The sequence below is a fragment of the Setaria viridis genome, chromosome 5 (genome assembly GCF_005286985.2).
Source record: "Setaria viridis chromosome 5, Setaria_viridis_v4.0, whole genome shotgun sequence".
NCBI classification, from domain to species: domain Eukaryota; kingdom Viridiplantae; phylum Streptophyta; class Magnoliopsida; order Poales; family Poaceae; genus Setaria; species Setaria viridis.
In genome coordinates this window covers 14,507,111-14,533,146 of record NC_048267.2, presented here as the reverse complement: position 1 = coordinate 14,533,146, position 26,036 = coordinate 14,507,111, and the positions used below count along the sequence as shown (strand labels likewise).

The window sequence follows — 26,036 nt, the reverse complement described above, 5'->3', positions numbered from 1 at the left end:
ACCACGATGTGGTAAATGATGGCCGAGAACCAAGCAGATCCTTATGATTTTTGCACAACGCGAATGGACGGAAACATAGCGCGCGACATGAAATCGATGGAAATAGAGTGCGCCTAGAGAAATGAGAAATGGTGCATCAGTGCAGGGCAAACTTAGAACGTATCAACTAAATTATCATGTTGCTAGGGGCGGATCTAGGGCTCAGGCGAGCAGGGGCTGCAGCGGGGGCTAGGAGCCATGGCTTTGAGGCCATTAAGGCCCATCGCCATCAACTCTTTCTTCCCCAACGACCTCTGCCTCTCCCTACCGTCCTCGGCCAACGGCTGCTGCGCCGCCACGCACCCACCGCCACCACCCTCCAACCCCGCCCTTCCTAATCCGACCACCTCCTCACCCCCGCCGCCGGCCACCGGCCTTCCGGATGTCCAGCCCCGCCCGGCAGGTGGTGCTCCCACGCCGTCTCGCCTCCGCCGCCGGCCGAACCGCCGCCGCCCATCTCCTCTAAGGTTAGTGGCCACTAGAGCCCCGGCTCCCCAGAAACCCGAAACCTTATGCACCTCGACCATCACCCCAGTCGGCGGCGACCTCACCGCTGGCCGCTCCCCCCACCTACCACCCGCTCCTCCGATGTCGACAGCGGCGGATAACTGCGACGAGGAGAAAGAGGAGAGAGAGGAAAGCGATCGAACGGCCGGTACCTCGCACATGAATCTTAAAGTAATTGAAGCCAAGTTGTTATCCGGCTACCGGAAACTAGATAGGAATGGCGGGCTGCAGCAGGGGTCCAGCCCAGAAATATCCTTTGTATACGATCTCAGCTAAAGAGCAAAAATTGGCCCAAGAAGCCTAAACAGCCCAAGATATATGTGACGCAAGCTGAACTGGCCCATATTCTTCTAACTATGTTAGCCCGGGGCTAAGGAGTCGGGATAATTCTAGGTCAGCCCCTGCATGTGGGAATTAAACCAATAGAAAAAAATATAAGAATACACATGAAATATAGTTTGTAACCCCTTTATTTCCCCGTAACTTCCACGCGAATCGACAAGGTAATTCTTACATTCCGCCTGTGTGTTACGGAGAAGCCGGCAGGGTAATTGGTATTTTTCGTGTGAGTGGACCAAACCCACAAGCTAATTTTGTTCGTCAGTTATTATATGGTACCCACGTGAAATTTACTCGGCACATAGATTTCGGGTTTCCAGTGGTACTCGAGTCCGTTTGCAAAACACGTAGTTTAATTCGGCGGTGCAGATAGCAACGTACGTCGATTCCTGGCTGGTCCCGACTCGACTTCCTTGCTCGGAGTCGGCAACGGGATCGGCATCGGCCGGCCGTGATATATATATATCTATGTGCGGCTGGCGCCCGGCTCACACCGTGGCTCAACATTATACCCGCGCCCCTGCGTGCCGTCCAACACTTGCAATCCGTCCGGGTCCCCAAAATAAACCCTTCTTCCGAAGCAGAGTCGATCGATCCCACCCGATCGAGTTCTTCTCTCTTGGTTGAGACAGAAACCTGAAGCGAAACAAAGGTCGTCGTCCAACTCCAAGCAGATAGCAAAGATGTTCTTCATGGGGCGACGTTTCGCCGCTTACCATGGCAGCAGGTTCGAGCAGACCTACCGCTGCTACCCCGCGTCCTATTCCAACAATCCACACCTGGAAGACGGCGACAAGGTGATCCTGCCGGCGTCCGCGCTCCATCGCCTGACCCTCCTCCGCATCGACTACCCGATGCAATTCGAGCTCCGCAGCACCGCCGCCGAACCCCAGCGCACCTCGCACTGCGGCGTGCTGGAGTTCGTGGCGGCGGAGGGCAGTGTGATCATGCCGTGCTGGATGATGCAGAACATGGGGCTCCGGGAGGGCGACGCCGTGCGCTTGCGGAGCGCCGCCCTCCCCAAGGGCACGTACGTGAAGCTTCAGCCCCACGCGGCCGCCTTCCTCAACGTCTCCAACCCCAAGGCCGTCCTGGAGAAGACGCTGAGGACCTTCTCGTGCCTCACGACGGGGGACACCATCATGGTCTCCTACAACAGCAGGAACTACTACATCGACATCGTCGAGACCAATCCGGCCGCGGCGGTCAGCATCGTCGACACGGACTGTGAGGTGGATTTCGCGCCTCCCCTCGATTACAAGGAGCCTGAGAAGCCGCAGCAGCCTGCGGTCGTCGTCGTTCCTGCGAGCACCAAGGCAACTGCTGACGACGGCGATGTGGTTAAAGATGAGCCAGAGTTCAAACCGTTTACTGGTTCTGGGAAGAGGTTGGATGGGAAAGCCTCGAAACCGCAAGCAGCTGAGGGTCCTTCCACTGATGCACAACGTTCTGCGTCTTCAGATTCAATCGGAAGAGCAAAGCAGCAGCAAACGTCTGCACCGGCGGCAGCTTCGTCTGGAGCGAGCAGTTCCAGTCGTCAGAAACCAGGAAAGCTTGTGTTTGGTTCAGGTGCGACAAGCAAGGTAATAAGCGGTAAGGAACCACAAAAGGCTGCGGTTAAGCAGACGGAGGAACCCCCCAAGGACGAGACGCCCAAGTTCCAAGCCTTCACGGGGAAGGGTTACTCCTTGAAACGTTAGCTGCTATTGCTGCAATCTTAGACACTAATCACACTACAGTAATCTCTCGCGCATGGTGTTCTTCTTGCGGTGGTCACCATTACGTAGTCGTAGATAGGAATCGAATCATGTAACAAATTAATGCTTGTCTTGATGGAAATATAGCACTTCATCGGTTGTCCCGTGGGAGGCTTCTTGATGCCTAAGGGCACGTACAACAGTTTAGACAGCTGCTGTCTGCGAACAATACCATGTCACGTATAGACAGTAAAACAGACAAGTCATACAATGATCTGTCTATTAAGCTGTTTGCAAGGTATTTAATTCATCAATGGACACATAAATTTATGGTGATCAAGTATAAATTAAATTTGATCTTTGTATATCATTTTGTTGTTTGTTCGAGGACAAATGGTGTATATCGTTGAAGAGAATAAAATCCTACCTTAAGGACTATAGCATAACTTTTAATTTTATTTCATGTCCTTCCAACCTTACTAAAAGAGCTTTCTATGATTTCTATCTTTATTAAGGGCCAAACTGTAAAATGACAGGGATATTTCTTCACGTGCCTCCCATATCTCTCCGCTGTTTCTCTAGATCTCTCTCTACCATCTCTCGATCCCCCTCTGCCGTCTCTTGATCTCTCTTGCTCCTACCACGGTGGCAAGCACCCAGCGGCAAGGGACCGCAGCACAGCGGCAGGCATCCGGTGGATCGGCTTGGGTGGCGTGGTGTTCGGTTGCCGGCGCGGTTCGGCTTGGACAGCGTGATGCGGTGTCCGACAGCGGCTAGTGGCCAGACGCGCGCGCAGAGGCAAGTTACTCCTCCGTCGTTGATCTTTCTTCTCCGCCAAAAGATTAGTTGTAGCAGATCGAGCAACGTTGTCGACGGGTGAAGGCGATGCATACAACGCCCGTCGACCCGTCGAGTGGTTATCGGAGCACGAGCCCCAGCCGTCGTCTTACGAGACGACAGCTCTCTTCTCCCCCTTCATTAATCACTATTCATGTCAGCTTGATTCCTCTCAATTTGCTTACGTGGAGCTACAAAGACGGCATCCGTCCGTATGTTTGACCAAACGCACGCTGGCTGCCGCAGAATAGTGATTTGTTAGGTCATGCCAATTGGCATTCAGTAGAAAGGCTTTGTTAAAAAGTATGTCCAATATGTTTCTCGAAATGCATAATTCCTGGTATATCACCACTAGGGAATGCGCCTTTAGTATCAGGTCCAAACCCTCCTTTAGTACCGGTTGTGCAATCGGTATTGCTAATTTGGGGACCCTACCCTGTCGCCACCGTATCACTGTCGGCCGCCCTTCCTCCTTGTCACCGTCGGCCACCCTTCCTCCTCGTCGGCCAAGCCTGGTCCCAACCCTTGTCCCCGCTGCCTCGCCTCCCCCGCGACCCCCTGCCGGCCCCCTTGCCTGGCCAACCGCCCTCGCGACACGCTCCGCTGGCCCCCTCGCGTCGCCAGCCACCCTTCCAGAGAGAGAGGTGAGGCCACGCACCTCTTCCTGCCACACCGCCACCCCTTAGATCCTGCTACCCCCGTCGCGCCTCCATGCTCTGCCGCGTTGTAGATCCCACTACTCCACGCACCATCGCCCGCTGCTGCTCCATGCGTCGTCGCCCACCACTCCACTTCTGCGCTCCCCCACCACCGTGCTATCGCCTAACCTCGCCCCGCCACCGCTCCTCACTACCGTCGCAGTGAGGGACGCACGGAGGGAGAGGGGAGGGGCGCGCCTGGAATGGGAGGAAGAGAAGCGACCGGGCACTGTTGGCCGTCGTGGGGGGAGAAGGGAGAGAGAGGGAGAGTCACAAGCGGATAAAGCGGTGAGGAGCGGACACGTGCGGTGGACTTCAATCCAGTGAAGTCCAAATTTCAAATCCCTACCCACCAATTAGTACTGGGTGGAGGCTTCACCCGGTACTTAAGGTTGCCAAATAGTACTGGGTGAAGTCTCCACCCGGTACTAAAGGCTCTCATACACATTAGTACGGGTTGGAGGCTTCAACGGGTACTAAAGATCACCCATTAGTACTGGGTGAAGCCCCCGGTACTAAAGGCCCTAAGGCACACTCCACCCGGTACTAATGGGTGACCTTGAGTATCGGTTGGAGCCCCCAATCGGTACTAACTGGGGTCACGGAGGGCTCTTGGGGAACTTGCCATTAGATCCGATACTAATGTGAGTATTAGTACCAGGTCAAAAAACAACCGGTACTAAGTCTCGGGACGAATGCCGAGTTTTCCAATAGTGTATAGAGAACTCTTTTTAATTTTACAATTTTTCTATTTGGAGCAACGTAGCCAACACAACGTTTTTGAGTTTGTTGTGAAGCTAAGAAAAAACGTTTATATGTGAGTTTGTAGTCAGACCTTCAAATTCTACAAAATATTCAAATGAGAAAATATATAGAAATTATAGCTCTTAACGATACAACTTCGTAGTTGGCAACTTTTAAATTTGAAGCCATGTAGATGTCCAAATAATCATCCTAAGATTCGCCCCAAAAGATCAAAAATGAAAACATAAACTCCTTTAACATTGAAAATGGAGAATTTGTTTGGATGATAAGATGATCACGCAAAGGAGGAGGTCCTGGGATCAAAGCATCGAAATATTCCATGCTATTTGGAAATGTGACAAGTGAGAAAGAAATACCCTCAATTCTTCTTAAATATTTCTTCTATGTTTTTCTTTTGCTCGATTCTATATATACAACCGGACAATGGGTCTAATGTTTTTACTCAAACCGCTAGAAATTTCGAACCTACGAAATCCCAGTAGGTGCTGTCGGGGAACAATAGTGTGGCGGGCAGCTGTTTGCAGAAGCTTTTAACATACAAAGAGGCTGGTTACACAAGCTAATCAGTGGCCTCTCTACACACAAATCAGATTTAACTATTAAAAAAAGATAATTTCTTATTTGACACAGGAAAAAATCATGCTTCCCTATTTGACCCTGAAAAATAAGAAGGAATGAAAGCAGATGTACAAAATCCCGTTAGTGCCCGTCCATTTTTCTATCCCATATTTTGAGCTATATGAAAACGGGATGGTAAAGTTCAGTACCAGAGTACCGGGAACGGAACGGAATATGGTTGAGGGTTCGTGGGATCCTGTTTTCAGCCGGGATGATCCTATTCATCCCGTTTCTAATTTACAGCCTTCATCTGCTGTTCAGTCCAACAGGCCCAAGAGGCAAGGAGGCCCACGCTGCCATCCTTAACGCGCTGCTGCCGGGAAGAGGCCCACAACGGCACACTGCCGTCCTCAACGCGCAACCCGGGCAAGAGGTCCAACGCCGAGGGATGTCCACCGCCGTCCGCCGATGTCTCACTCTTCTGTCAAAGGCAGCAGCTGCGGATCAAGTATGCAGTTAGCACACGCATAGTAGCACATAGAGAGTGATATGACATAGCAGTAGCTCACTTGCTCTCTTTGTTGATTCTTTTACACGAACCAAGAGAAAGACACTTGCACTTTATTTGTGTTGTGATAAATTAAACTAGTACTACTGCCTTGTGGTCTTGTTATAGTGAACTTATTTGTCTTCTGTTCCACATCGTATTTATGTTTCACTGATCTACTATTCAACTTGTCAAGTTATCACTTATCATTGTGATTTGCAAACTACACTACACTATTAGCTTGCTGACTTGCTGTTGCTCAGTTACTGGCTGGCGCCTGGAGCTCATGGTCACCTGGTGGCTGGTGCAAGTCAGCAACAGTAAGCTGCAAGTGCAAATGTGCAATGCAAGTGCAGTGTGGCACCAGTAGTGTATGCATAGGAACTGTCATCCTGGTATATGGTCCCGGTTCCCGACCATTTTCGTTGTATTTCCACCGGTATTTGTTCGTTTTCGTATTTCCATGTATCCCGGTCCCCATCTCGCTTCCGTTCCCGGTGAAAAAATATGGTACAGGTTCCTGGTGAAAAAATATGGTACAGGACATGGTCAGGAGGTTTTTCCGCCCGTCCCGTCCATTTTCATCGCTACCACTTTAGTTTTGTCACTATCGCGAGATCTGTTAGGCATTGCCGTTAAGTAAGGTTGCCATCCGGGCAGATTTTTGAGTTATGGACCAAAATGTCCTTGGTCTGGTGAATATAAAAATCCCCTCACCCGCCGCGCGCCCCGGCCTCCACTCTCATATATATGTCCTCCGCCCCCCATAGCCGGCATGAGGAGCACCCCGAGAACCGATTCCTCCACGAGTGGAGCGTTGGCGGCAGCTCAAACCTCGACGGCCACCTTGCTGCGGCAGTGCGGCGTGGGCCATGTGCACTTTAGGGATTCAGGCTTCAAATCCCGCAAGCAGTGCTTCTCCATGCGCCCTCCTCGTCGCGGCGGACCTCTGGGCCTTCTTCTGCCGCACTGGAGTCGGAGGCCACGTCCTTGGCTAGCTAAGGAAGAAGTCTCTTTCCTCTTCTCATTTTGCTTGGAGGTCCGAGCATGCAGGTGACGGCGCGTCGGTGGTGCGCCTGCGCGAGGACGAAGGAGGTGGCGGCGCAACAGGCCTTTCCGTGGCTTGCTTGGTGGGATCCAGTAACTCACGTATTATTACTTGGCTTGGGCTAAGGCAAAGGTCCAATGAGTAACAGTTCGGCCCAACAATCTATATTATTTTTTATGTATTCTTATTTTGTGGAGTTTTATATTAGGCTAAAATAGCATGCAGTATATTAAGTATATATTTAATAATAATATTTGGTATGCCCCACTCGTCAGCTGCTCAAATCATGCTACCTCACCCTGGTATCGGAGTCCCGTCGATGAAACTTGCGCTTGCCATGTTGTTTGTCTACATGCCCAAGGGTAAAAATGTCTTTTCAGCTAGCAGCTAACACCGTTACCTGGTGAATTGGATGGCGATGTCAACTAAGACATGAAAGTTAGAGTTGATGTCAAATAGGGAACTTTTTATTTTCCAGGGTCAAATAAGGTATGATTTAATAAGGAATTCTCTAAAAAAGAAAGAAAAACGATAGCAGGCTGCAGGCCACAGTCAACACCACAGGCTGCCAGACTGGGCTTGGGCCTTGGACCGAGAAATTGCTGATGATGACACAGCCACACAGGATCCATCCAATCATGATCCATTGATCCAGGCCCTATCTTCAGCAACCTCCCACCGGAGTGCCGGGTCCTCAAGTGTCACTCAGTAAGTTGGTATTGTTGACTCGTTCTCACCACTAACCCTGTTCACCAACATCCTACCATTGCCAGTTCTGCTTGCCTTTTTGGCCCTCTCTCTGACTCTGAGCACACGGCATGATGAAATCCAGGGGCCACACAATATGGCAATTCCCGCGCTCCCCCAAACCGCACACGGGACTTTTTGTTACTAAAAAGTTCTTTGCACCATGGACCATGGATGTTGATGAGCTAGGCAAATTCGTTTGGAAGTGGTCGACCTCTTGTACTTGATGCTCAGTAAGCACCTACCAAATGTTCTACACTGGTCAGATCTGCGAAACAATTTTGGAAATCGAGTGCATCCGACAACTATCGCTTCTTCGTTTGGCTTGTCTCCACGGTTGTTGTAGGACTTCAAACAAGGCTTCAAAGGCAATATCCTCCAACCATAGACTTTGACCTTATGCCCTTTGATGAGCATGAATCTACTGGGCTATCTTCTCTAGAAGTGTTCGGACAGACAAGGGACAACAGAGAAGACTTGTAGCATTCAAAGAAGCAGCCTACATGCGTAGGTTTACCGTCATCGGTAGATTCCTCTCTGACATTTCCGGTGGATAGTGGCTGCAAACGATGCAGGATCATGTTTTGACACCCTGCCAATCCTTGGGTGGCTACTAAGACGAGAGCATAGGTGAAAATATCCCAAGACACAATCCTGATGTGCATGAAGTTTCGTATAGGATGATAACAGAGCATATAGATTCTATAGAAAGAAAATCAATCCTCCACTTTTCCCTGCAACATTGCCTCCTAATTGCAAATATCGTGGAAAAGAGCTGAAATTGGATAGAGCATGTTTTCCAGAATTGTCGTATAGGTCGGTGTAAGTAGTATTACAGTGTCATGCAAAATCAACGATTTGGTACTTGGTGGCTCCCCTCCCCTCCACCCCTCATTCTACTTTCCAATAACTTTTTAAAATTATCTAATAAAATGTGTGCATGGCACCTCCTGTCAGTTTGCACGGCATTTTGTTGGATCACCTGACAGAGCCGAAGCAGTCAACACGTTCACGCGTGGACGGCGGATCAGGCGTCGCACGGCACGACTTTTGGTTGGACGTCGCCGACCCGTCCGGTCAAAGCTTTCGTTCGCTCTCGAGTCTCGACGAGCTGTTCCGGCGCGAACATGGTGGCTGAAAGGGAATTTCAGATCCTGGAATCCTGGAAAGAAGCTCAGATCGTGTCATCAAAAGCAAAAAAGAAAAGTTGCTGACGAAGAAAGCTCTGCCCATCTGTTCGACACGACACGACTTGAAAAGAAAAGCCAAAGTGAGCGCGCCTTGATTCTTCTCGACCCCCACGCGGGTCGACACGTCAGAGGGAACAGGATAGAAAACAGGAGCGGCGGGCGGGAGCAGGAAACCAAGCTACAGTGCGGAGCTAGCTAGCGGCGCCGCCCTTTGCATCACTTTCCCTCCCCCCCGCATTAAACTCTCCCCAGGTCCGGGAGCTCACTCCCACACAGCTCCAAGATGGTCGGCGGCGGCGGCGGCGGAGGAGGAGGAGGAGGGGGCCAGGCCGCAATGTCCCCGGCGCCCAGAGGCGGGAAGCGCGGGAGAGGCCCCGAGGAGGATGTCTACGTCGACAACCTCCACTCGCACAAGCGCTACCTCACCGAGGTCCGTCTCTTCCTCACTCCCTGTCACGCACACAGTTGGCTCCGTGACCGTGATAATAGGTGGTCTTCGCGTAGGTTTCTTTCGATCTGAACCGAGTGTGGGGCCGCTCCGTTGGATATGCGGGAATATGTTCTTGGATTAGTACGAGCCGTGGACTCGTTTGCTTCTTTAGGAGCTGCAATGTGATGCATAATTAAGGCAGGGCTGCAGGAGAACTGATTGTCCTGAGTGATATAAGACTCTTCGATCAGTCCCAGTCAACTTCGTGTTATACTAGAATTGGCAGAACACTCCCAGATATAAAATCTCGGTTTCTCTGGTTCAAGGTGGTTACTGAATTCCTAAATTTAAGGGTCTTGAAAGGATTTGGGGGAGGAAAAGAGCGTTTCATTTGCTGGTCCTCTCGATTGAATTCCATGTGCCTTGTTTGCGCTGTGCATTTCAGTCAGTGTAATTTTGTGCCAGTATCCTGAATGATTGTAAATGATGAAATGCTTTCGTACCGGTTATCTTACATTATAGTAGTCCTGGAGGTGTCATTGATTGGAATTTGTACTAAATACTACTAGGTTCAGCAGAAGGATGGAGAGTTATTCCGTTTTTTTATTCACCAATAAAAGGGACTGTCGTGCTGAAATCAACATATAATAGGCACGTTTCTAGATAAATTTAGCATATATACATAGGTATCATGCCGTTCACTAAATGTCAGATCAAATTTCTGGAGGCAGCAGCTATATGTATCCATTAGCGGCCAAACATCAATGCTAAACATTGGGATAAACCCTGATTATTTCCAGACGCCGGAGCTATTTGTGTCCATTAACCATATATGATTCCCTTTTTTCGGATCTTATAAGTCCTGAGGATACTTTAACTACTTCAGTATTTTACTTGTGATAAATATCAACTGTTTCTCCCATCCTTTCAGTGTTTCGTTTTCTTTTGGTAACTTTTGAATAGGCCCTTGCAGATAATGGCATCCAGCATGAATGGATTGTCTGTTGGAGATTCAGTTGCTGACAACATCATGGTTTCCCCAGTGAGGCTGGAGAATGCTTCCTGCTTTAGGTATCCATACCTTAATTAACCATACATCCTTTCACGCGCATTGTCCATATAAGTAGATATGCATGACAAGTTACAGCTTCTTATGATAACTAGACCACAACATAACATGCTGTATTTCTTTGGTGGGGTTCTTCAATTTCTCCTGTAACTTCACAAACTTAGATGAGTTTAATATGCAAAAGCAGATGATTCAGGTCAGGTCAATGTGTTTCAGTTTAAACGAACTGAAAAGTAGATGATGCCAGTTGTATTTTGTTGCTTTCGCTTTTTTTTAGCATGGGGTCAGATGGATGTTGCTTTGAACTGATCTCTATGTTTTGTAACTGATTATTTGTTTTTTTCTAATGTTAATTGGAGAGCTTCTTCCGTTTTGTTGCAAAAATATGTGGTAGGTTATGCAAATTGTCATATAGGTTTCCATGAAATTCCCAAGAAGTTTTATCTTAAATAAGTGATATGCCTACCATTGAAGGACAGTTCTTCAGTTCATTTAAAACTTTGTTTGGATCAGTTTGGATGGTGGGATTCGAATCTGCTGTGTAGACTGTAGATTTGTGACTCAGACCCTACATTAATTGGGTCATCCGACCAGCAATGGAGCATCAACTGAGATAACGAGCAGCCAAGATGAAACTTGGCGTTTTGAACTACTTTCAAACTGGTTTGACTATTTTAGTCATCTGCAGCCCTGCTAGGCCATCTGCAGATTTATACTATCCGTGAGATTAACATGTCACTCCTATAGCATTGTTTCAAAAATTCAGTTCAGGCACAGGCTTGGTTGAGTTAGGTTTGTCTAGGTCTAGGACAACATTGCTCTTATGCTGAGCTTAGGCAAGACTTGTCACATGTGTTGATATACCTAATGGTCATACTACCAATGGTACGTAGAAAAGGAAGCATGTCTTCTTAGATTACATTTTCATTAAAATAATGTACTTTTGTCACCATCCTTCCATCTTATCACCTGTAGTGATGTACTTTCATAAATGTCGGAAACTGAATTTCATTGTAGGACCTTAAACATTGCTATAAGCCTAGTCCTTTATGCACTAATTTTGCAAAATGACTGGGCGTGCATTAACTGCATTTCTATGTTAAGCCTGTTGCGAGGCAAGGAACTCATCATAGTTATTACTAGTTTACACTCATTACACTAACTTAGGTAAAAGTTGTATTTAGATCCTCAAATTGAGAAGCACCTATGAGCAATATACACCACAACATATCTGACATGTCCAAAGCGTTGCATGATTAAGTGTCCGATTGTGTAGTGCATTTGAAGAATTCCTTGTCGCTAATACTTGGTCAGTAGAATTTAATCAGTTATTTGTTTTCGGCATCAGAGAATTGTCCGATTTGCACTAGGAGCTTGAGAAAATTGTAAAAGAAAACAATAATCCTTGGCCACCTGCCTGTAAATAATCCTTGGAAAGAATCGGAAGCCATGTGGTAACTTGCAGTGCTTACTTCGATCACACTGTCATTTCAACCAATACCTAAAACCAAATGGATCTTGATTACTATGTAAAATATCCTAGATGTTTATCTCTGTTTCAAAATATCCTAGGAATGTATCTCAGATCTTGTTACCAACATTAAATTATATGGATTTTGCATGTCAATTCCTTTAACACTCCAATGGCCTTTTATTTGTTTTATCCTACCACTTTCTATTACACTGTTCTGGATTACATTGTGTCATGACTGTTTTGTTTGCATCCTTTCAGGGATGAAATGATCACTCAGTACTCACCTATGTCAGAAGAGTCAGATGATTACCGGTACTGTGACACTCAAGTAAATACCAATGGTAGTCAAACTGATGCAATGAGCAGCCCCTCAACTAGTCCAATTTCATCTCCTCATCGATTCCAGAAGCCACATACTTGGTTTTCTTCTGCAAATCCGTACCCTCTCCCAAGCTGCTCCCTATCAGCAGTGGTCTGCGCGCATGCTCGCCGTAGCAGTGGAACTGAACATGAAGGTCGGATCCCATCTTCGCCTAATGACATGTGCCATGGTGGAGACCTGAGGCGAACTGCGCTTCTGAGATCAGTGCAAATGAGGGTGCAGAGCCCCCATCCATGTGATCTGTTGTCCAGCAGTGGACATGGACAAGAACAAGAGGGTGATCATGTACATGCTGATGAGCTTGACCATGATCAGAAACGAGCTGTGGGTGTTCAGTTGGATCAGAGATCTTTCTCTTGTCCAAAGTCAATCCAGGATGCTGAGTACCAAAGCCCGACAAACTGCGGCCTGCGTTCGGACCATGATGTGGATTTTGTTGAGGATCAGATTACGGTGTGACCAGCCCCAAGATTATCCATGATAACATCTCCGGTGAACCTTGTGTCAATGTGAATGGGCTATTTGTGAGGGATATGAATACCTTATGGGTCCTCACTGGTTAGGATACAGGTCAGACCTGACAAGTGGGCCCGCCCGACCGTGCGGGCTGAGGACATAAAGTTATTTGGAGTCACGTCAAAGCAACTAGATAGTTTAAATCTACTCGGATATCATGGGATACGTATTGTAATCCAACTTAAATTACCTTCCATGTAACTACCGATTAGATTCAAATTGACTTGTAATTCTGGTCGTCAGCCTATATAAGGTGGTCAAGGTCACCCCCCAGGACAACTCATCTCATCGATTCCAATCTCGCACAAAGCAATACAAACCAGAGCACAGGACGTAGGATGTAGGATATTATTCTTCGAAGGTCCGAACCTGTCTTAAAAACATTCGTATCCCTTTGTGTTCTCGCGATTACCTTTGAGATCTTGGTTTCGCCATCATCCTCACTTACGAATTAATTATTTGGGTAACCTTCTAGTGGATTGTCAGGCTTATATTCTGGTAGTTGGCGCGCTAGGTAGGGGTGGTTGCGAGATCTTTCAGGCTTATATTCTGGTAGTTGGCGCGTAAGTAGGGGTGGTTGCGAGATCCTTCTGGCGACTTCGATGGCATCCCACCCGACGTTGTTTTCTTCAAGAGCATGGAGAATTTCCTCGCGCTTCCCCATCCACCCACACCCTTCGACAAACCGGTCGCACCGCTAATAAGATCAATTTCCAGCTCGGTGAAGTCTGCGTCCGAGCTGATTAGCAATAGCTACATGGTTTTGAAGTCGATGCGAAGAAAAAGGAAATCGTAACAGCCAGTCACACGGATACGCATCAAGTCACGACGAGATGGAGTCAATGAGCTCCCTATCCGAGGTCAAGTTGGAGTCCAAGCCGAATAAGGAGATTTCAGCAGCTGGAAATCAATTTGATGGCAAATTACTACACGTACACGGAAGCCTGCAAGAGAAGTCAGCTACGTACATGTGTGCCATTACCGTCCGCAAGGAGCTGTTGGAGGATTAGGAAGCCGTAAGCGGATGGTTCCCCTCATGCTAATCTTCGAGCTCGCGACTTGACGACTACTTCGACTACTCATCTCAACTAGAACCTCACGTCATCAACAACTAGTCGGAATCGACTCCGACTAGTCAACTTCATCAACAACTATCGCGGCTTCATCGACGAACCGCCACGGCTTCATCAATAATCGTCCACGAATTAACCGAAGTCTTATTTACAATTACATATTTTACGACTTCCGTATACTTTCATACGCCTCGGCTCCTCTATGTCTCTGTGACTTTTGCCGACCACCTTGGTCATACCCCGACCGCTTATACAACTTGGTCCGCCCACTAAACGGGCAGTCGGGGTTGCGCCCTTCAAGTGCCTAGCGCACGCTTTTGCTTTTCCGCATAGTTTCGATTGCTTTGCAGCTTGTCCATCCCTCTTAATGGTTGCTAAAGTACTCGAGTAGCACACGCCTTAATCCATGAAACCTTGACTCATCCTACGCGTCTCCTGTATGCGAGGATCAGGTCAGTCCCAACGCTATAGCCTGAGATAAGCCGTCTTCTCCGTGAGCAGTGGTCAGCAGGGCTAGGTGCTTCAATGTAACAGGCTAACTACCTGGGAAAATTACACGACCTACAAGAGCAGGACGTGTAAGAATTTAATTCTACAGCAAATTAAACTTCCGAGTTGTTCAATTATTAAATGATCTACACTATGCTACATAATGTTTGCATTGTCTTTTTACAGCTCAAAAACTACTCAGCGTGCCTCCTGACGCTCGGCCGACGGGAGGCACGCTGAGTCGTCTGCGGCGTCCAGCCCCCGAGCCTGGGAGCCAAACGAGCCATAGAAGTGCGCCGAGTCGCCTCCCGCCCTGAGCCAAAGAGGTCGACCGGGCGACAGGAGGCACACTGAGTCGTCTGCGGTGCCCAGCCCCAAGCTTGGGAGCCGGACGAGCCGTAGAAGTACACTGAGTCACCTCCGCCCCGAGCCAGAGAGGTCGGCCGAGCGACAGGAGGCACGCCAAGTCATCTGCGGCGCCCAGCCCCCGAGCCTAGGAGCCGAATGAGCCGTAGAAGTGCGCCGAGTTGCCTCCGGCCCCAAGCTAGAGAGGTCGGCCGGGCAACGGGAGGCACGCCAAATCATTTGCGGCGTCCAGCCCTCGAGCCTGGGAGCTGGACGAGTTGTAGAAGTACGCCGAGTCGCCTCCCACTCCGAGCCAGAGTGGTCGATCGGGCGATGCGATGTACTTCCATGACTCGTCCGGCTCCCATGCTCGGGGGCGGATGTCTATTTCAGGTCGGGGTATCTCCGTGGCTTCGCCGGTGCTCGTCCTCGGGGGCTGGGCACCTATTTCTGGTCGATGGACCTCCGTGGTCACGCCTATCCTTGTGCTCGGGCACTAGGATATACTTCAAGAGACAATTTTTTTTTGACCATTGGATCGATTAATAATCGCTTCAATGCTTGGGGGCTACTCCTACGGAGTGCGTCTTGCGACGCCCTCCGTACCCGTCGCTTCGACCTGCTAGACGCCAACTTCCATGAGCTTGGCACTCATCTTCGCTTTGCGCGTTGGCTCTACGTTCACTCGGATTTTCTTCTTTTTTTAGCACTGCGCAGCCTCTCTGTCACCATGACGCCATCGCATCTTTAGCTAACCTAATTCCAAGCTTCACTGTGATGACCTCAAGTTCCTATTTGCTTACACATCGCTCAGGGGCTTGAAGGATATGGGTACCCCATGGGTCCCCACCGATCAGGATGCAGGCCGGACCTGACAAGTAGGTCAGCTCGACCAGAGCGTGCGGGCTGAGGATATAAAGTTACTTCGAGTACACGTCAAGGCAACTAACAGTTCAAATCTACCCGGATATCGTGGGACGCATATTGTAATCCGACTTAGATTACCTTCCATATAACTACCGAGTAGATTAGATTCAAACCGACTTGTAATCCTTGGTCACCAGCCTATATAAGGCGGCCAAGGGCACCCCCGAGAACAACTCATCTCATCGATTCCAATCTCGCACAAAGCAATACAAACCAGAATACAGGACATAAAGTATTACTCTCCGAAGGGTCGAACCTGCCTAAAAACCTTGGTTTCCCTTCGTGTTCTTGCGATTAACTTTGAGATATTAGTTTTGCAATCGCCCTCACCTACAAATCAACCACTTGGGGCCCTAGTGGACTGTCGCACTCATAAATCCGACAATTTGCATGTCCTGTGTTAATTTAGGAACTATTAGCAGTCTTCCAATGGCATTTGACCTGCCCTGTTGTGTTCAGCTTATTTAAAATTGCTCTGAATTGTGAATTGATCGTGGCCCCTGTCGCCCTAGGAAGGCAATGTGATGTGGATCATATAACTGATTGTCCTTATTTTGACACAGGAGCAAGAGTTTAAATAATTTCTGCTTCAAGGTTCAGATATAGTTTCTGATCGTATCATACGTATTTTATTGATCTTATGCATGTTGATCATACGTCTTTCATTGATCTTATGCATGTTCCAAACTAAGGCCCCCTTTGGCAGAGCTTTTGCCGCGGCTCCGCGAGCGGCTTCGGGTAAAGCCCTGCCAAACGGTGACCACCAAAATGGCTTTGAGATGGAAGCTCCTCAGAATGCACTCTCTAGAGTCATTCGACAGAGGAGAAGCCCAAAAAACTAGCTCCTCGCGGCTTCTCCCCATTGTTTTCCACCCTTGCCCTCGGGGGCCTTGTGGTAGAGGTGGAGGTCGCAGCTGCCTAGGCCTACGGGATTTGAAGGTTGGAGGCGGAGGTAGAGACGGCGGTGGTAGGGCTGTAGGCGCCGGTGGGAGGAGGGAGGAGAGGATGGAGGCCATGGTGACGCGACCAGCAGGCGTAGAGAGACGGCGGTGGCGTGGGCGAGGCCACCGGCAAGCATAGGGAGCTAGGGGTGGGGTCAATGGCGGTGCGAGCAAGGGGGCCCGCGAGCTCAGGGGAGGCGTAGGGCAATGGTGGTGCGGGCGAGGGGGCTCGCGAGCTCAGGGGAGGCGAAGGGTGACGGCGGCACGGGCGAGAGGGCCCGTGAGCTCAGGGGAGGTGAATGGTGACAGTGGCGCGAGCGAGGAGGCCCACGAGCGCGGGAAGGCGGAGGACAGCGACGACGCAAGGGGCCGAGGGTGGTGGGTGGCCGGCAGGGTCGGTGGGCGAGGAGGCGGCCGACAGGGTAGAGGCGGCGACGGTGGTGTGCGCCTATGCGGTGGACGGAGAAGAATGGAAGAGGCAAACGGGGATAAGGAAGAGAGAGTAGGCAGGAAAGAGAGAGGGAAAAAAGAATAGGGAGAGAAAGAAGAAATGAAAAAGGGTAGGATGGATATTTCACTTTTTCCCACCATTTTAAACAACATGAGAAGCCGTTTTATCAAACATTTTTCCAATCAGATAAGCCAGAGAAAAAAGCCGCTCCACGAGAGCAGCCACAACCAGATTCATTTCAGCCACAGCGGCAGCCTGCCAAACAAGTTGTACCTTTGAGTCCGATGTTCGATTAATGCTCGGAGAGAAAAGAGTACTGTTGTATGTATTATATGATTATGGCCCTGTTTGATACTCCCTGCTAAAGTTTAGCACCTGTCACATTAGATGTTTGGATGCTAATTAGGAGTATTAAACATATGCTAATTACAAAACTAATTACACGGATGGAGTCTAATTCGCTAGACGAATCTATTAAGCCTAATTAGTCCATGATTTGACAATGTGATGCTACAATAATCATTTGCTAGTGATGAATTAATTAGGCTTAATAGATTCGTCTCACGAATTAGCACAGGGTTCTGCAATTAGTTTTATAATTAGCTCTCCTAATTAGCATTCGAACATCCGATATGACACTGCTAAAGTTTAGCAACTAATATCCAAACACCCCCTATATCTGCATAATTGGCAGGATAGTTCCATGGAACAATAGCTGCAACTTCCCCAGGCTAACAAAACTCCTAGTAAATCCTAAAATTGTCCAATCTCCTAAATGCTAGCAAGATTCCACCGTAAAACCAAGCAGACGGTACAAAAATGACATAATTTTGCCCGATTTCTACCTAGCCGAGAAGCTGAAATTGATCAACTCTGTAACGCTAGACACTAGTACTTGCTAAAGTGTGGAACGAACTGGAAGGAAGGTTAGTTTCCCCAGAGGTGCAGCTGCGTGTCTTCCAGGTCACTGAGGTAATGCAGCTGCTCGATGCCGGGCTTCTGGTCGCCGCCGGCGCGCTGGGGCATCGGGGCCGCCGCATGCCACGGCGCCGCGTACCTGCCGGCACTTGTCAGGTCGCCACCGTAGCTGATGGCGAGGGGCTGGGCTGGCGTCGCGTTGGTGAAGTTGTCGCCGCTGCCACCCATGGTGTAGGAGGGGGCTGCTGGTGGTGCGTTGATGAAGTTGCCGCCGCCGGTGCCCATGGCGAGGGAGAGCGCTGGTGGCGACTTGACGAAGTTGCCGCCGGCGCCCATGGCGAAGGACCTGCCGCCGACGCCCTGGCCACCGTATGCCACCGCCGTGTCCGCGCAGTTGTTGAGGCCGGCGTCAGCGGAGGGGTACTCGAGCGGCACCATGGCGTGGCGCGACTCGTCGGCGCTCCACATCATGGGCAGATTGGGCTGCACCTGCTGCATCTGGTAGCCAGAAGGCACGCCGAAGTAGCCGGCGCGGGCACACTGGAAGCCGTAGCCGTGCTGCATTGCGCCGGCGTCGCACGGCTGGTAGGCGTCGGCGAGGCGGCTGTTGTTGTTGTCGACGTTGCCGTACATGTCCGGTGCCATCAGCAGGTGGTAGCTCTCCATGCCCGCGCCGCTGCTGCTCGTGGTGGTGCATGGCTGGAAGCCGTACCCAGCTTGCTGCATGTTGGCGGCGCCGCCCTGCTGGAACTGGATGCCGTTGCTGCCCCACATGGCCTGGCCGTCGTTGGCGTCGCCGCCGCCGCCTCCGGGCGCGTGCAGCAGGTACTCGTCGGCGGCGGCGAAATTGAGCGGCGCGATCCCCTCGAGCACGATCCCGGCGCCGCCGTCCTCGCCGTCGTCGTCGACCGGCATGCCCAGCTTCCTCCGCCTTTCGTCCGTGGCCCGTATCGCGGCGTCGACGGCGTCGAGCAGCCGCCGCGCCTCCTCCGCGGTGGCGACGCCGTCGAGCGCCTTGTCCCAGCGGGCGAGGCCGTCGGGCCCGCCCTGGCGCACCCGAGCGAGCTTGGCCTCCCCCTTGCCCAGCTCGCCCTCCAGGTACGCGCGGTGCGTGTGCTTCGCGCGCGCCTCCGCGCCCAGCGTGCGGTACCGGGTCAGCACGCCCTCATTGGACTCCCACACGTCGGCGCCGCCACCGTTGCCGTCCGCGGTGGCGACGACGAGCGCGACGTCGACGCCGCAGAGCACGGAGAGCTCGTCCGCCTTCTTCTTGAGACCCTCCTTCCGCTTGCCGAACGTGCCGGCCCGCACCCGGCGGTTGCCGATGAGCCCCATGGAGACCTTGCGGCGCCCCATCGCGCCTCGCTGCCTCGCGCTCTCTCCTCCTTCCTCCGCAAGCTAGCTTTAGCTTGCTCCCCTCCCCTTTGCGTTGCTGCTAGCAATTGGTTGTTGGCGAGGCAGGCAGGGGCGAGAGCCGGCGTATATATGGGAGGCGGTGCGTGCCGCGGCCCGAACGAGACACGGCGGGGTTAGCTACGGCTAGAGGGGCTAGGCCTCGTAGGCTTCCAAATTCCGGTGACTGGCCGATGCCAAACTGCAGTTTGATCCCGTGATCATTAACGAGATTGCAATGATGATTGCGGGCGGAGGCTGTGATCGGAGGCTGGATTGCTCGCAGTTAATGCGAGGGGATCTGGTGAGATCGATCGCGTCAGAACCTTCCTATTGCAGCGGCATTTCACGATCACTTTCCCATTTTTGCTGCGCCTGACGGGGTTGCGAATTCGGAGATGAGGTTGCGTAGGAAGCTTCCTAGAAGTTTTTGCAAGAACATAAATGCTCACCTTCCCAAATTTGTTCTTCAACGCCAACGCCAACGCCAACTTTTGGAAGTTTGCAATTTTGATTTTCGGAAGCTTACCCATTGAACCTTGTTGATTTTTATTTGAAAGCTGCAAGATCACATTTAAATTTTGAAGCCATGTGATGGAACTGCTGCTAGTCTACGTCTGAAAGGGCGCAGGGATGGTTGTGTGTTGCTCGGAGGAGGATGTCGCAGACGGTGAGGGGGCAGCTAGACCCTCGTTGGGCAAAACATGGCAATGCGGCGAGTCACTATGACGGCACAAGGCGATGAGCAAGGTCAGGTGCGAAGGGTAAGGATGAGAAAAAGGCAGTGAGCCAGCAGACGGAAGAGATGGCACAGCGGCATACTAATTTGAATTTTGCCATTGTCAAACTAGGGTCATATACGCTTGAATGCCATTTCCGGGATTTCTAAATCTTTTACTCATTTTTGCCAAGCATTGCCACAAGAACCGACCAAAATGCCCCTGGGGCTGAGATCATCCTCCCCTCCATGACCCGTGGGCCCTGCCTGTCATCATCTACCTCCCATCCTCTCCCACTGACCCTCTCGGTCTCTAGCTAGTCCCCGTCCCCGTCCCCGTCATCAATGCAAGCACCTATGGACCTTCCTCCTGAGTCGCGGCTGAGGAAGGCGGGGAGGCCGACCACGCTGCTGGTCGAGTGGATCACGCGAGAGCTGGCGCGGGACGGCGGGAGCAGAGCTGCAGGGCGACCCTTCCCGTACCGCCCAAAGCAGAGAAAAGAGAGAAGCAGAGGAGGGGATGCAGCTTGGGGTGCTGCTCTGCTTGCTCGGATTTGGAAGAAGAGAAGCAAGCTGCTTGCTTGTCCGGTGGAGAGAAATACCAGAGGGGGGGAGGAAAGAACTTGAGCTGCTGCTGGGTGAGATGGCAAGGTAGGAGGCTAGCTGCATCTGCTACTTGCACACGTTCCCAGTTCTCTCTACAGCAAACGTTCTTCAAGAATGCAGTAAACACATACCAAAACAGGTTACTGGCCGCATTCAGCTTTTCCAAAAAGACATATAAAGCCCACAAAATGAGCCTTATTATTGGAATAAAAGAAGTTCTGTTCTGTAGTCACAAAGGTTTTCTATCTCATTTCTCCATCCAAAAGTAAACTATGGGCAAGGAGGAAAAGAACTGCGGTTCGTGAAACGGGCATAAATATCACATATGCTAGAGGTAAACCCCCAAAATTAGTTCTACCACCAATTAACTCTCATTATCACACCCCCTAATATTGCAGTTCACTTCGCCTATAACTGAAACGTGAAAATGGAACCAGCCATTTGCCTTAGGAAGAGAATGTTGAAAGAACGTTCTTCTTGATGATAAATTCATCGGCCTTCGAGGGGCTGATGGACTGCAACAAGGAAAAGAGCATAAACATGAGTAACCGAATTTGGACTGAGACATATCAACAAAGCTGGGAAATGAGATAGATGTTTCCCACCTTCTCCAACATGCGTTGAAGCCTCTCGGTTTCCTTCTTAGTATAGTCGTTGCCTTTCTCTATGACCTTCTTTGCGATGGTTACATAGACCTTTCCATGCCTGATTCAAGTAAACAAGGGAAAAAATTCAACTCACTGTACAGATAGCATTATTACAACAAGAATTAAGATCATTAAATAGCTTCAAAATAAGTAATAACTGAGGTGAGAGTTTACTTTGCAGCTGAACCACTGAGCTTAGCTACCTCCTCCTCCATACTAGAAAGGATTTCCTTCTGCTTGTCACTGGCAGCACCAAGGAACTCCTTAGCCAGGGCATCCAAACTTGCTATCCGGCCAGCCTAACAAATAACAAACAGAGCACGGCCAGAGTTAGAATTGTGCCTGAATGTGCAGCCATGCAGTATATATATTGTGCGTATGTAACCAACCTCTGAGGTGAGCTGACCCTTTGTATCACGGCTGGTACCACTCTTCTCATTAATGAACTTGACAAAGTCACCCAAGTCCCTGCCACCATCATAATCTTCACCAGCTTTGTTTCCCTTTGGGAAAAACTTCAATGTAGGGAATCCAGTAACTCCATACCTGAAAGTGGCATCACAAATTATAAACAAATGTGTCAAACAGTACAGTATATTATTGCATATAGAAGAGCAAGTCAAGGTAATGAAATCTTAACATGTCGTATTGCATATGAATGCTTGTTACATGTATTGACAGGAAAACAATATCATGCCTCAGTACTATATAACACAAACAGGGATACATATATGCAGATACAGGCATAAAGCATATCTGGACAGAAGATAGAGAACATACTTTTCAGCCAAATCCCTGTGTTTGTCAGCATCAAGGTTTGCAATAACGACTCCCTCATCCAACTTGAAAGCAGAAGCCACCTTCTCATAAGTCTGAAAAAAAAAATACAAGAATACGATTAGACCCGCCAGAAATGATGAAGATTGCTAACAATGCTTGCTAGAGTAAAATTAAAACAGAATATATGGCATAAACTCAAGCTAGACTCATGTACTAACCGGAGCAAGACTCTTGCAATGACCACACCTGTACAACAGAAAAGTTGCCAATCTTTTAGATTCACAAGGTAAAGTTCAGGGATTGATGATGCAGAAGACAGTATGTAAGTTAACAACACCTAGAAACGTACCATGGGGCATAGAACTCAACAAGGACATCTTTTGTTTCATCAAGAACTACCGAGTCAAATGTCTCTGGGGTGAGCACCACAACACTTGAAGGAATGGTTGCCAGCTTTACGTTTGTGCCTGAAAGCCAAAACCGACATATATAGTGAGATTGTTTAATTGATAAATGTGACTGCTTTGACAATGCATACTTTTAGCTATTTTTGAAAACATGAAATGGTTTTGTTACTTTCTATACAACGAGCAGATTGTGGCAAGAGGCGTGCTTGGTAAAACTAGAAATTCACAGTAATCTAGAGGTAGTTAATCCCACCTCCTTCGGTATTAACAAATTCAGCAAGGGCTTCTGCAGTGCGCTGTCCTTCGTACCTATATTGTCAAAGAAATTTCTGTCAAGATTCGTGAAACTTGGAAAACAGAGAAAATATAAAGTTTCATGTTGTGTAGCCTCACTTTTTGGGCTCCAAGGATCCTTTCGGGAACCACTGGATTGTTGGATACCCAGAAACTCCATACTTGCTGCACACACTCTTGTGCTCATCACAATCAACCTAAAACAAGAATTGGGGTTAAAGATGATATCATATGACATTTTCAAACCACAAACTGCAGAAGGCAATTAATTATCATGATTATGCATGCACCAAGTACCTATCACTTTCTAGTCCATCTTTTGTGGTATAGAATGACAAAATGAATATATAACGAACTCTAGGATATTTATATCAGGGAGAGAACTAATATGATTCTCGAGGCATAAGACTTCATACCTTGGCAATCAAGACGGATTTAGCTTTCTTAAAACTTGCACCAAGTCTTTCGTACTCAGGAGCAAGCTTCTTGCAGTGACCACACCTGAATAAATAAAATAGGTAGATACTGAATCAGATATTCTTTGAGGTACTGAAATGCTGATACACAGAATATTTTTTGAAAAAAAGATACGCAGAAATAATAGAAATTCAAATGCAGTACCAATTTCAGAAGGTAAAACTATTTGCTAACAAGCGAGCACTATGCTGCTTGTAGTGTCTAAGCAACAGTAAGTAATTCCAACTAGAGCTTACACCCCACTAAGAACCTATCAAATGCCCCGAGGGGACATCTTCCCTCCAGTTTTTGGCAACAAACATCATACTGGGGAAGTGAGGATCCTGAGCCGATGCAACATGTTTGATAACGAAAATAAACAGACTTCACCATTCGTAAGATAACTAATTCAGGATTAATTTTCCCAAGTATGCAGAAAATTCAAGACAACCTGATCAATTCATAACGAAAGATATGGAAAACCAAAGATCCAAACTCCGTGACTACAGTTTGTGCTCCTAGCGGATCCCAACGGTAATTGAGCGAATTCCAAAAGGAAAATCCAACAGAAAGAACCCACCCAACTTTCTGACCCCAAACTGAAACAACTCGAGAACTACAGCCTCCTCGGCATCCCCCAATCCCAGCAGCAGCAGCCGCTAAACCGAACCGACCCACTCAGCTGCGTGATGAAGATCTAGAGTCCGCAACCCAACCACGGATCCGATCCGACCCATCTATATTGCGCGTCGATCCGGCGAGAGAGGAAGGGGGTGATGATGGCGAACCAGGGGGCGTAGAACTCGACGAGGGCGCCGCGGTCCTGCCCGACCTCCTTCTCGAAGGTGGACTCGGTGAGGGCCACCACCTCGTCGCCGTCCGCAAGCGCGGCCGGGGCCGCGGCAAGGACGGCGGCGAGGAGGAGGGCCAGGGTCCCGCGGGAGATCTGGGAGATCGCCATGGCTGTGTCTGGTCAGGGAAGGACCCGAGGTTTAGGCGAAACTGACCAAGGGAAGTCTCCTGCTGCTTCTCCCCGACTCGTCGTTTTAAACCCGAAAAAAAAAATCCTCGAAAAGTAAATCATAAATACGCCTCGTTTTTCTTATACTCCTACGGTCCTAGGCTAGTTGGCCAATTTGGGAGATACAAAATTCTTGTTCTAGCACTATAGCACACTGTAGCGTTTCGTTTGTATTTGTGAATTATGGTCCAAATATTGACTAATTAGGCTCAAAAGATTCGTCTCGCAAAGTACAATAAAACTGTGCAATTAGTTTTTAATTTCGCCTACATTTAGTACTCCATGCATGTACCGCAAGTTTGATGTGATGGGGAATCTTCTTTTTGCATAGTATCAAAGTTGGGAGTTGGGAGGTAACTAAACATAGCCTACCTGGTTTCGGTAGAGTACCGTATAAGCGAAGGTCTGCGACGGGCAGTCTGAGCTCCTGGGGCCTTGATTTGATTGAGGCTCCGTTTTCTTCCACTGGCTTATTTTTAGCACTCGTCACATCGAATGTTTAGATACTAATTAGGAGTATTAAACGTAGACTATTTACAAACCCATTACATAAGTCGAGGCTAAACGGCGAGACGAATCTATTAAGCCTAATTAGTTCATAATTTGATAATGTGTTGCTACAGTAAACATTTTCTAATGATGGATTAATTAGGCTTAATTAGGTTTAATAGATTCGTCTCGCCGTTTAGCCTCCACTTATGTAATGAGTTTTGTAAATAGTCTACGTTTAATACTTCTAATTAGTATCTAAACATTCGATGTGACACGTGCTAAAAATAAGTCACTGGAAGAAAACGCCCCCCGAGTGGATTTGACTCCAAATTATTGACAAATCTTACTTTACTCCCTCCGTCCCAGTCCCAATTACTGCTTATTTTAACTTTTTCTTCATAATTTTTACCATGCATTTAAATATATGATATTTTACCATGCATTTAAATATATAATATGTCTACATACGTATCAAAAGTCATATATCTAACAAAATTAAAACGAATAATAATTTGAGATGGGGAAGCATTTGTCAGCAAATATCTAAACATAAAGATTCTTTCCAGCAAACGAAGCGTGGCAAAAACCTAAATTTTGGTTGCAAAACCTAAATTTCGGTCTTTAGAAAAGGAAATAATGAGCGTGTTATTCCGGTCACAAATATGGATATGATGGCATTTCAACCATAAATCTTATTAATTTTTCCAAACCCTTTTTATGAAATAGTACAATACACATATACACACCACTAAAAGCATAGTGAATTTTTTTAATAAATCTAGAAAAAATTGAATCGCACGTAACGAGTCAAAAACTTGAATCCATGCGTGCAGGTTCCATCACAAGAAAAGGAACTTAGCGTGCTAAATTATGTTCAATTCTTAGCTGGTTTAGAAACAAATTTCTTTAAAAATATAAAAAATGTATGAGTAGTTTTGTCTTAAATAGCACTTTCATAGTCCCATAGTAGTACTGTTGGGGGAAATATTAACGACCTTCTAATACCCCTTAAAACAACAATCATGACGGTCCAGGCCCACCTGCGGTAACGATGATTACCGCCGACCCAGAATCGGCAGGGAACATCCCACTCCATCTCGCCTGACCCAGGGCCCCGGGGTCGGACACTCCCGACTCCTCGATGGTGAAACTCCGCCTCGCCCGACCCACGATCCCAAGGTCGGGTGTGCCCGATCCCTCGCTGCAAGGCTTCGCCTCGCCCGACCCAGGGCGTAG

The 26,036-nt window shown here is 48.7% G+C and overlaps 4 protein-coding genes across 5 annotated transcripts; 2 read left to right on the top strand and 2 right to left on the bottom strand.

The window, feature by feature from the left end:
* The first annotated feature begins 237 nt into the window (after window positions 1-237).
* Window positions 238-2,585, top strand: LOC117854693 (uncharacterized). The gene is made up of 3 exons (XM_072293934.1): window positions 238-506; window positions 1,538-2,310; window positions 2,347-2,585. Exons 1-3 carry the CDS (start codon window positions 238-240, stop codon window positions 2,583-2,585), a joined length of 1,281 nt encoding a protein of 426 aa, XP_072150035.1.
* A 6,313-nt stretch (window positions 2,586-8,898) lies between these two features.
* Window positions 8,899-13,131, top strand: LOC117854962 (uncharacterized). 2 transcript variants are annotated; one of them, XM_034737226.2, is made up of 3 exons: window positions 8,899-9,402; window positions 10,376-10,473; window positions 12,204-13,131. In XM_034737226.2, the coding sequence occupies exons 1-3, from the start codon at window positions 9,256-9,258 to the stop codon at window positions 12,784-12,786; spliced, it is 828 nt and encodes a 275-aa protein (XP_034593117.1). In that variant the 5' UTR covers window positions 8,899-9,255; the 3' UTR covers window positions 12,787-13,131. The 2 variants fall into 2 exon arrangements, with proteins under 2 accessions (XP_034593117.1, XP_034593118.1); XM_034737227.2 differs by having other exon boundaries at window positions 9,269-9,402; window positions 10,366-10,473.
* A 4,553-nt stretch (window positions 13,132-17,684) lies between these two features.
* Window positions 17,685-19,847, bottom strand: LOC117854737 (uncharacterized). The gene has a single exon (XM_034736964.2). The coding sequence runs from the start codon at window positions 19,341-19,343 to the stop codon at window positions 17,997-17,999; it is 1,347 nt and encodes a 448-aa protein (XP_034592855.1). The 5' UTR covers window positions 19,344-19,847; the 3' UTR covers window positions 17,685-17,996.
* A 1,014-nt stretch (window positions 19,848-20,861) lies between these two features.
* On the bottom strand, window positions 20,862-24,312 carry LOC117859092 (protein disulfide isomerase-like 2-2). Its single transcript, XM_034742276.2, has 11 exons — window positions 24,076-24,312; window positions 23,248-23,332; window positions 22,931-23,028; window positions 22,791-22,846; window positions 22,480-22,597; window positions 22,349-22,376; window positions 22,131-22,222; window positions 21,740-21,896; window positions 21,525-21,649; window positions 21,309-21,408; window positions 20,862-21,218 (listed from the first exon to the last, which is right to left on the bottom strand). The coding sequence occupies exons 1-11, from the start codon at window positions 24,246-24,248 to the stop codon at window positions 21,150-21,152; spliced, it is 1,101 nt and encodes a 366-aa protein (XP_034598167.1). The 5' UTR covers window positions 24,249-24,312; the 3' UTR covers window positions 20,862-21,149.
* Between the last annotated feature and the right edge of the window lie 1,724 nt (window positions 24,313-26,036).